We start from the raw sequence: 11,387 nt of genomic DNA on the forward strand, positions 1-11,387 counted from the left end.
AGTGGGTGGGGTTATATCCTTCCTATTTGGCCCTGTCCGGGGGTGTCCTCGGATGGGGCCACAGTGTCTCCTGACCCCTCCTGTCTCAGCCTCCAGTATTTATGCTGCAGTAGTTTATGTGTCGGGGGGCTAGGGTCAGTTTGTTATATCTGGAGTACTTCTCCTGTCCTATTCGATGTCCTGTGCGAATTTAAGTGTGCTCTCCCTAATTCTCTCTTTCTTTCTCTCTCTCTGAGGACCTGAGCCCTAGGACCATGCCTCAGGACTACCTGACATGATGACTCCTTGCTGTCCCCAGTCCACCTGGCTGTGCTGCTGCTCCAGTTTCAACTGTTCTGCCTTATTATTGGACCATGCTGGTCATTTATGAACATTTGAACATCTTGGCCATGTTCTGTTATAATCTCCACCCGGCACAGCCAGAAGAGGACTGGCCACCCCACATAGCCTGGTTCATCTCTAGGTTTCTTCCTAGGTTTTGGCCTTTCTAGGGAGTTTTTCCTAGCCACCGTGCTTCTACACCTGCATTGCTTGCTGTTTGGGGTTTTAGGCTGGGTTTCTGTACAGCACTTTGAGATATCAGCTGATGTACGAAGGGCTATATAAATTTGATTTGATTGATGCTATGGACTGGCCCGCCCGTTCCCCAGACCTGAATCCAATTGAGCACATCTGGGACATCATGTCTCGCTCCATCCACCAACAGACCACCACAGACTGTCCAGGAGTTGGCGAATGCTTTAGTCCAGGTCTGGGAGGAGATCCCTCAGGAGACCATCCGCCACCTCATCAGGAGCATGCCCAGGCATTGTAGGGAGGTCATACAGGCACGTGGAGGCCACACACACTACTGAGCCTCATTTGGACTTGTTTTAAGGACATTACATCAAAGTTGGATCCGCCTGTAGTGTGGTTTTCCACTTTAATTGAGGGTGACTCCAAATCCAGACCTCCATGCGTTGATAAATTTGATTTCCATTGATAATTTTTGTGTGATTTTGTCAGCACATTCAACGATGTAAAGAAAAAAGTATTTAATAAGAATATTTCATTCATTCAGATCTAGGATGTTATTTTAGTGTTCCCTTTATTTTTTTAGCAGTGTATGTAGGGGAATGTATAGTTATACCTACAGTAGTTGAAATGTCATATTAGAACGTTGATTTGAAATGACAAAATTAGAAGGCTCCAGATCCAAATGTGCTTAACTATTAGTTATTAACCATTAGCCTTGTAAATAGCCCGTCTCCACTTTTGCAAACTCCTTTGTAGCTTTTTGTTTGATCAAGGAAGTAATGCGTGGAGACTGTAAAGGCATATTATTACAATATCTAACAATTACAACACACACAATACTATTTAAGGTAGACATTTTTAGGCCAAAGTAGCTTTGAACCCAGAGTGAACCTTTGAACCCAGTAACGGCTACAATACAGTTTCAATGTAACTTTCACTGTTTAACATGTAACCCTCACATATTGAAAACAAATGGCTCATATTTTTCTGGTCTTCTCTGCGCACCATTTACAAAATCAGCAACTTGCCTAGCTACCCTGTTATTTAACAAAATACATGAATGGAGAAACATTGCCGAACATCGTTTGAAGGAGCATTACAAAAACAGCCTCCCTAATCCAAATAAGCAGCAGTATTTTATTAATCGTTCTTTCTGCCCTCACACAAAATGTCCACCTGTTTGTCTGTGAAATAACTTTCCCGTTGATCTTCAGAGATTTAAAACATAATCCGCTTCAAATTCCCCTTGAGAATCGAACCCACAACCCCTGGCGTCGCAAGCGCCATGCTCTACCAACAGGCACACACACACAATCTTGCTTCCCTCTGATGTTTTGATGGCACAAATAATCAAGGAAAGATACTTTTTAGATGAAGTCAAAATAGAAACGTGAGCCTCGTCTGCAGAAGTTTAAAATTGGTATCCATGTAGTGAGAATTAAGCATGAGAGTGTGATGGTACACCAATCTAAAGTTGAACATAAGAAAAATCATCAGTTGAAAGGTGTCTCATAAGCCCCTGCTGTACGACTGACAAGAGACTCCTCATTCTAATACAGTAATGAGTATTTTAAAAGGACTGCAACCCCCCCCTCGCCGACATATGTAGAAACACTCCAAACGTTAGGTTACGTAACAAATCCCACTAAAGACGACAGCAACACTCTGGATAATCAAAGGCTTTATTCAAACATGAAATAAGTACAAACAAAAGAAATTTGAGAAATACCAAGATTTTTGCATAAATTTACATTCCAGAGACCACACGTTTTTTAAAAATATATATATTTTTTTAAATCTAGAAGCAAGCAGCAAAAACACCACAAAATAAGGACAGTGCATGAACCATAACCATGTTTTTCTTCTGTGTACCTGGCTGCTATGAAGGAGTATGCATCCCAAATGCATCAAATGGTCGTTGCCACCTAAACAGCTGATATACACTAATAAATGATTAGCATGGGTCTTTGCATTGTGTTGGCCCATTGCCACCTTACCAGAGATCAAACGGTCCTTGCAGTCAAGACTCGCGCTAGGCTACAGAACAGTGCTACAACCCCAACATGCTGACAGTACACAGTGGCATCCATTGGTGTCATGCTTCACTACACTGTATATTTCAATAGCGGTTGTAGCATTGAGAAGACAACTCTTCTCAATGCTACAGGGTTAGCGTGCGTCTTAACCTGGCTAGAGAAACTCCTGTTACTCGGCCCCCTCAGTGTATCATGACATCAAATCAATTCAGAAAGGAATGGATGAAGGGCAAAATGCTAATCTTTCCTTTGTTGTAATTATCACTTCACCAAAGTGTTGTATATAGTTAGATGTGTTAGTGCCACACACCAGCTAGGTGAAGTGAAATGTGTTGTTTTACAGGGTCAGCAATAGCCTGGTCCTTGATCAGATACTAATATCCTAGTCAACGTCTCTGATTATGGTTGTCATGCTAGCAGAGGAGTTGGCTAAAGAAGACACAGGTCTGGGATCAGGCTCGTGTAAGAGTAGGACGACCCACTGATTTAAATACACCTTAGAACAATAAAAAAAACATATCAGGATCCTTGCTGATCAAACAGTAGCTTTGCTACCTAGTGCCATGGACAGCAGATAGCAATTACATTAGAATACAATACAACGACAGTAGACAGTTTCCACATAGTGCTGTCTGAGCATCATCTTATGGCAGAGTGGTTCTGATTTACTCTACTCAATATATACAGCCGAGTCTATGAAATAGACTACGATGGTGAAACTGAAATGTGGAAGGGGAGAAAGCTTTGTCTTTTGATGTAGAAAAACATGCCAATGTGGATGCAAAATAATATTCAGATATTTATATCTGTGTGCTGAATATTGGTGAACCAAGTTCTTCAAATAAACAAAAATAGCTTTAAAAATTCTGACCATTTTTAGTACAGTGTAGCATTAGATTCATGTAGATTTTAAACATCCGATACAGTGAAGTACAGACGGGTGTAAAAAAAGGTCCTCTGCTCCACCTTTCCTCCTCAGAGACATTGCCACATAACAGAACACAAGTCCTCCACACTCAACTTAAGATAGAGCGTTATGAGGACTAAACTAGTCACGACTCCTCATGTACTTCCCGCCAAAAAAAAAAAAAACACTATGCAACCTACCAAACAAGTAGCCTGGTCCCAGACCAGTACATGCTTCAGCCAACTATAACGCTAGTCAGAGAAGTTGGTGAAGCAGAGATCAGGTTCACCAAAGCAGGACTGGTAACCTGGCCCATTTGTGGTAACAGCATTGGGTATACAGTAGGACACAAGTGTCCAAAGGCAAACGTCCAAATCACTGGAAAGGTAGAGCAAGAATCTCCCCCCCCACCCCAAATTTGGCAAACAGAACTCACAGAATCTCTTTCATACAGGACAGGGTTAAGGAAGGGCCAGAGGTTGTAAGCATCCAACAACTAACTTTATATAGAATATACTCAGTTGTCACTCATTGTCTTCGTTACAAAGGCCTTTCGTCAATTAACAACAAAAAAAAGGGTGAAATGAAAACAAGGATTTAAAAAGGAAACGAGGAGAGTCTATAAACTGTTTGTGTCGCATTCTATAATGCCACAAGGGCAACAACTTCCCCCCCCCCCACCAAGAACAAAAGCAAAGACGAAAGAATGACTCATGCGGCGCATTCACCTCCTCACGGACACAACAGAAGCATTACCACAGGTAAAAATGCACAAAGGCTCAAACACGCACCAACAGACAACTCTCCCATCTGAGAACGGGACGTACAGTAGAATAGGTGGGTGTTTCCGGAGGCAGCTGCCCGCCATCATATACCCCGATATATAAAAAAAAAAGAAAAGGCAAACAGAAAAGGAAACCCGAGGAAAATTTCACAGCTCGCGCCACTGACATTTTAAGGACACTTAAAGGAGTTTTGTATTATTTGGGTTGAGCGCCGAAGACAAAGCGTTTCACTTTGTACCTCGTCTATGCTGGTTAAGAGAGTTGCCAAAGCATGAGAATTTTTTTAACAAGATACGACTGAAATAAATAACTCAAAACTCTGCCAGCGGATGTGAAAAGAAGACCACCGAATGCTTCTGAGATATGCAAACTCAAAACATGACGTCAAAACCTAACCATGACCCTCGAAGCTTAACAATAACTTGAGCGCAGAAAGGACCGCCGCTGTTAAATGAAGATATCATGGATCGAAATCCTGAACTGAAACACACAAACCTCACCTGCACAAATCCTACTCTTACATGAATGCATCATTTGCTCAAGAGATCTAGTTCTGCATGGATAAAGACAGTATCTCCCGTCAGGAGTTCCGGTTCCTGGATGAAGGCCAAGTTGAGTCAGAAGATGGGGGCTACTAATGACAAATAGTGCCCTCAATCCCATAATAGCCCAGGTTTCATATGGCAAAAGGCAGGTAACAATACAGGCAGTAAACAGACACCCTTTAGGAGTTAATGGTGAGGTCCCTATTCAATCGAAACCAACGGCCAGGTAAACGGCTAAACTTCATGCCCAACGTTTCCCCATTCATTCTTTTACATGTTCGGGTAAGAACATGAATCCTGACATGCACTCTTGCAATGCAAATTGAACAGTACTTGTTTGACTTCCTCATAAACCCGGTTAACAAGTTTGATAGAATCAGGCCCTGAAGCTGGATGCAATAGGAAGTCCTCGCCAAAAGGGACACTTTTTTGACCAATTTATACAGTTAAAGCGTTTAACCAGTCGACCTACATTAATTACATCCTGAGAAAGAACGACTGAACACAAACGTATCAGGTCATCAAAACAGAACCTAGTTTTTAACAGTTCTAACTCAAGAGATGGTTAAGTTACGGTTTCTTTGTGCGCTTAAGTGGTTGTTTTGGCGAACAGTAAGTTCACTTTTTTTTTTTTATGTGGTTAAAAGTGTCACATTGAGAGCAGCCCCCTCACTTAGTTCTCCTCCCTCCCATCTCTACAAGGCTTTTCTTGCCCGAGGTGATGGCTTGTCATCAGACTTCAGACCAACACCGTTGGCAGAACCTCCTAACAAAACAAAAAGGAACAAGAACAACATGTCAGAAACATATTTGCGTCACACAGTTACAAATGGCTGGAGGTGGGTGTTTAGAGTGGGCAGCGGTGGGGGACTCACCCCGGGCTGGGTCCTTCTTGTGGGGCTTGCTCTTTGGGCTGATAGCCTTCACCTTGGAAGCCTGGCTCTGGCTGTGCTCCCTCCACTTCTTCAGCTGAAAGTTGATGAATTTCCACATCATCCAAGCCTGGGTGAGGCAAATGGCAGCCAGGCATGTCATCCTGAGTCAGGGAAGGAAACATGAGGACCAGCCATGAGCAGGCTTCTATTCTTTTAGAAAGAGGAAAAGTTCCGATACACTTGCTCTCAAGGTCCCAATCAGAAGGGGAAAGAGGGCAAAATTAAAAAGTGACCTTAAGGAACATGACTTGCCTAACGGTGAGAACATTAAAGTTTCCCTTTGCCAGTGAGAATCCCTGGTTCTCTGCACGGGGCAGTCCGAAGCCGAATGTCAGTACGGAGAGGGTGAGGGTGACGAGGCGTGCGATGACGAAAAGCATTGCCCACAAAGTGAAACTGGGAAAGGAGAATCAGAGGGGGGGGGGTTACAAGTCACCACGGCAATAGCAGTGACATCTTCTACGGGCTCATGTAAGGAAGGGTTTCCCCCAAACTTTATCCTGGGGCAAGTTTTTTTTTGTTGCCCTAGCACTATACAGCAGATTCAAATAATCAAAGCTTGACGAGGAGTTTGTTATTGGAGTCAGCTGTGTAGTGCTAGGGTAGTAAAAAATAGGCATGCACCCAGGGGTGGCCCCAGGACAGAGTTTAGGAAACCCTGATGTAAGACACCATCACTACCAAGTTATTCAAACCAAAATCAGGGGACGCCGACATAGGACAAGCTCCCACTGGATCACACGAGTGAGTTGCTGAAGGATAGTGATAATTCGAACTAAATCCCAAAACCCTGTGTGCAGATTCTACTGCCAGTGTAAAATTCATACCCCTTCTGCTTGTTCTCGTCACTGAAATAGAACAGGCGCGAGGCGTGGAACAGGAGCTCCACCAGGGAGTGAGGTACAAGAAGCACCAGGCCCAGCCGGTGGAGGCTAGTGAACACACAGGAAACAGGAAGTCAGCACAGCACCAGGTGAAACATATCAGAACTTCAGATGGTATTTTTTGTCCAGGGATTAACAGCACTGAAATACTCAATATTATTCACATTTGCAGCAGGAAGCACTGTCTTTTAAAGACATCCAGATGATTTATGCATATCTACCATAACAGCCTATAACTGATGCATGCAATTATAAGCTGCAGTACTCCAATATTGTTCAGTAGTAGGTGTCCGATCTATTAGAAAGATTGCATTTGTTTTATTTGGTAAGAACGGCACCACTGCGAGTGCTGCTACCCTAGCGGAAACGATTGAGGACATGGTCAGCCAGCCCCGACAGGGGTACAGGATACATCACATTGAAGCGATTTACAAATAGTCATGAATGACCTCCTTCCTTCCCTAGACTCCCGTCGGCCACGCCCGGTGATCAGGAACAGATGCACTAGAATCAAATTAATGCCCTGTGCTGCCTTTACCCCAGTCTTCCAGACCAGCGGTCTTGAAGGAGAGAGGACAGAGGGCCATTACATAATATTGGGCCAAGGTTCAGAAGTCAACTAAACCAGTTAGAGGTACTACTGATGATTCTACCATCTGCTATTACTACTAAATCTTTCCATAGCCACTTTCCCCAGAACAAATTAGTTTGTCAGACATAACCTGTGTGTGGTAAGTTTAAAAGACTGCCTGTATTTTGAGGACAAAGTAAGGAAATGTTTACAACTAACCCCACCCAGTACACAAACTCTCGTCGGGATATATGACATGAACGGGATTGTTTTAGCAGCGGTATCCCTCTGGCATAGTTTGAATACCTCCCTTGTTGTCCGCATCGTCCCGTCACACTAAACCAGGCCACCTCACACACAGTCACGAGGCGATAAGGGAATATCCACAGCTGCTCACACACACTTCATTGCTTTGACGGGAACACCCAGATATGGAGTGCGTTTACCCCTCTGCCATACCAAACCCTTTCCTCGGATTGAAGAGAGGTTCTGACGCTTCATTCAATTATTTGGGAAACGGCTCACTCAAGGCCGTGGAATACAGGCTAAATAAAAGTGCAAACAGAAAAAAACTTCCAAAACGGCAGCTCCATTCTAATAGCCCAATCACATCCTCTTATCTGACCACTTCACTGAAAAGGACACACTCACTTTAAGACGTAGGCACCGGTGATATGGAAGACGTAAAGGCAAATGTAATAGAGCTGGCGGGGAATGTCCTCCTGAGAAACAAGCAGGACAGAGCCTTTATTCATGACTGCTGAATCAGTGTAAGATGAGAATAAAGAACAACAAGATATATCCTTCCAGGTTTTAAAATAACAGATGGGTCATCTTTAGGACCTAACCCCTGGTGTGATCATGGACGCTTACCTTTCGCACTTTCTGGAAGTACAGCTCAGGAAGGGCGTGGAGCCAGTAGGCCATTTGGCAAATGTAGAAGAACTTCACCTGAAAGCTGCAGAGGACAGGTGACAGGCAGGCAGAGGGAGAGATCAGGTCTATCAATGTAGGGAGGGAGTGGATATGATTGGAAGGTTTGACCATGATAACTTCAATCCCGTAATATATGCATTTTACAAACATGTTATTTGATGGTACATTAAAGTCAATCAATAATAAAGAGGTAATTTGGGAGAAAATATTCAGTTCACAAATCTATGCATACCTGCTTATTCCATTTCCCACAAATTAAAATGCATAGAAATAAGATGCCTCGTAACACAATGACAAATCTGGAAAGGATGGGAAGAGAGAGAGACACCTGGCGCTGTGTGTCTAGCTTGAGTAAAATATCCCATTCTTAATAAATATTTCAGGGGAACCTGACATCAAACATGGATTTGTTGAGGCAGCCCAATACAGCAGAAGTGTACTCCCACACACAATACTGGGGCTGCAATGCACCCTGGGAAAGCAAGGCCTGTCCGATGTGCTAACTCAAAAACAGCCGAGCCTTCCCAGAAAACCTGTGTTCGAGAATGCTTGGTAACTCTAAACAAGAACACACAGAACGAGCCGTGATGAATAAAGAGGTCTTACCCTGTCCTACTGACATATTGTTGAAATAATGACCCGAGCAAGCTGAAGGTGTAAAATTAAATGTAGAAATCCTTACTTACACCATGTGGGTGTGTGGATAGCCCGCCCATAGGAAAGTAGGATTTGTTGCAAATTCCTCCTAACAGATGAAAAGAAGAGAAGGCGTGAGCCAAAGAACAAATACAACGGGATGGAGTGCTCGTCTCGTCACATAATGTTCCCTGGCAGTGCTTCGTTGGCCTTTTTACCGCTGTTAAGATGCTGCAGCCCCAGATGAAGGAGATGAAGTAGAAGGCAGCAAGCTGTCCCGACTCATTGAACTTGCTGTGTTTGGTTTTTGACAGATGCAACCGCCTATTCATTTTCTGAAATCAGAGAGAATAGGACATGAGAAGCTGGGAAACGTGTCAGTTATCATTTGTTGTGGCCTGTGTAGTGGATGTGGGGGGATGCTATTCGAATGGCTAAGAGGGTGAGGAGGATAAGGCTGATGAGAGAGAAGGCCAGACCTTATTTTATGACTCACACAGAGAGATGGAAAAGAAAGAGGGGGGTCACTCTCGCATACACAGTGACGTATGTATTCTGTGGAGCAACGACCTTTACAGAGGTCCCGCTTTCTCTCTCAGGTCACACACACACACACACACACACACACACACACACACACACAGTGTGTCAGGGTCTGTGTGCATAGCCACTCACGTCAAGAACGTATTCCTGTATTAAGGCGTGGAGTATGACAGCGATGAGCAGGTAGAAGAACACAGTGGCCATGTCTTTAGGGCCGTACTGGTACAGGTTCACTGGCTCAGCCCTCTCATCTGATAACACACAAAGAACAAACAAAAAAACATGGCTCTAGGGAATCAAATACAAGGTATTCAAGGTATTGGATACAAGCACTAAATAATGTAATAAAAAGGCTAATTATCTTGTTTTAAAAATAGATACAAAAGACAAATGTACAAACTTACCAAGACCTTGCGTCACATTGTACTGGACAGTGATGAACATGACGGCAAACTTCGCTGTCACCTTCAATAAAGGAAGGACATAAGTGTAAATGTGCGTGAGAGTCAACAACCGTAAAAATGTGTTAGGCAGAGGTTGATAATGTAAACAATCCCTGTATTTTGCTGTAACACGGATAGATGTCAAAGCTAACTGGCTAGCAATCCATTTGGCAATATTAGATCGCCAACTAGGCTGTGTGAAACGCCAGCTGACCAGGCTGCCACTAGCTTGAACAGTGCCCCCCCGTGTGCAATCAGTGTGACACATGAGAAGGGAGAGGCTAGCGCCCAGCCACCCTCGTCAACATAGACAATGCTTTTTTTTTTAGAAAAAAAAAAAAGATCTAGGGTACTGGCCCTACCTAAGCGAACTTTATACAGCATACATCCCAGGATTTAACACTGTACCTCGAACATCAGGCCGAGGAGAATGACCATAGCCACACACGAAACCATATCGGCGTGATTCTGGATCACGAACTCGTGGCTCAGCACCGCCGGGCTCTTGTTCTTCTTTCGGAAACCCATGGCTGACCGATACAGCTCTCCCTCCCTGCCGCACTTCAGTCACTCGCTGCCCCCCGCTTGCACACAGATGCAAACTCTCCTCTTTTGCTCCCTCCACCACTGCCAGTACAATGGGTAAATTGCAGGTCATGTGTTAGCGAAGAAACGACAACAAAAAAAGATGTGCCAAACACACACGCGATTTATTCGTAAGTCAGTTAAACGTCAACCAGTATTTTTTTTTGCCAGCTGCACAAATGCTGACGTCTATTTTGTATGGTAATGAGGAAACCGTCAAAATAAAAGCCCGCAATTGAAAACTGCAACGTGGAGAAGTCAATCAAGATGCTGTATTACATTTGAATCAATGTACATTTGTATTGTGCGTATAAGCAAATGTAGGGAGGAATTTACGAAAACAATTATAAACATGCTTCTAAAAACATTTTTTTTAAGACCACTATCGAAAAATACAATGTTCAATGTTTAGAGAAACAACTATTCTATGTGCAGAGGTAGAAGTGGGGTTGGGAATACTCAATACAGTAGGTTCTGTATAATCTATATATTTCGAACACCTACTCATTCAAGGGCTTTTCTTTATTTGACTTCCTTCTACATTGTAGAATAATAGTGAATACATCAAAACTATGAAATAACACATATGGAATCATTAAAAACAGAAAAAGAGATGAAAAACAGCTTCTATCTCAAGGCCATCAGATTCTTAAACAGACACCCTTACCTACAGACTTGATATCATTGGCCACTTTAATAAATGGAACACTAGTCACTTTAATAATGCCACTTTAAGAATATTTACATATCTCATATCACTATCTATTTTTTACTATCTATTGCATCTCAGCCGCTCTGTCACTGCTCATCCATATATTTTATACTTATATATTCTCATCCCATCCCTTTATTAGATTGTGTGTATTAGGTTCTGTTGTGGAATTTGTTAGATATTAGGTTTTGTTGTGGAATTGTTAGATATTACCTGTTAGATACGGCTGCACTGTCGGATCTAGAAGCACAAGCATTTTGCTACACTCGCAATAACATCTGCTAACCATGTGTATGTGACCAATAACATTTCATTTGATGTAGTAACAAACAATGTATTAAACAAATGAAGCA

General features: G+C 43.0%; 1 protein-coding gene across 1 annotated transcript; it reads right to left on the reverse strand.

Annotated features, from left to right (window-relative positions):
* Window positions 1-2,184: 2,184 nt before the first annotated feature.
* Window positions 2,185-10,502, reverse strand: LOC118361377 (translocating chain-associated membrane protein 1-like 1). The gene is made up of 11 exons (XM_035741259.2): window positions 10,146-10,502; window positions 9,699-9,759; window positions 9,427-9,545; window positions 8,970-9,086; window positions 8,802-8,860; window positions 8,053-8,137; window positions 7,831-7,901; window positions 6,552-6,656; window positions 5,977-6,120; window positions 5,665-5,825; window positions 2,185-5,555 (listed from the first exon to the last, which is right to left on the reverse strand). The coding sequence occupies exons 1-11, from the start codon at window positions 10,263-10,265 to the stop codon at window positions 5,485-5,487; spliced, it is 1,113 nt and encodes a 370-aa protein (XP_035597152.1). The 5' UTR covers window positions 10,266-10,502; the 3' UTR covers window positions 2,185-5,484.
* Window positions 10,503-11,387: the final 885 nt, after the last annotated feature.

Source organism: Oncorhynchus keta, chromosome 28 (assembly GCF_023373465.1).
Source record: "Oncorhynchus keta strain PuntledgeMale-10-30-2019 chromosome 28, Oket_V2, whole genome shotgun sequence".
NCBI lineage: Eukaryota > Metazoa > Chordata > Actinopteri > Salmoniformes > Salmonidae > Oncorhynchus > Oncorhynchus keta.

Coding starts and splice junctions, on each gene's coding strand:
- LOC118361377 (XM_035741259.2), bottom strand. CDS start 10,265: ATGGGTTTCCGAAAGAAGAACAAGAGCCCGGCGGTGCTGAGCCACGAG. Junction 9,546..9,698: donor CAATGTGACGCAAGGTCTTG/GTAAGTTTGTAC, acceptor GTGTGTTATCAG/ATGAGAGGGCTGAGCCAGTG. Junction 6,121..6,551: donor GACGAGAACAAGCAGAAGGG/GTATGAATTTTA, acceptor CTCCTTTCCCAG/TTTCACTTTGTGGGCAATGC.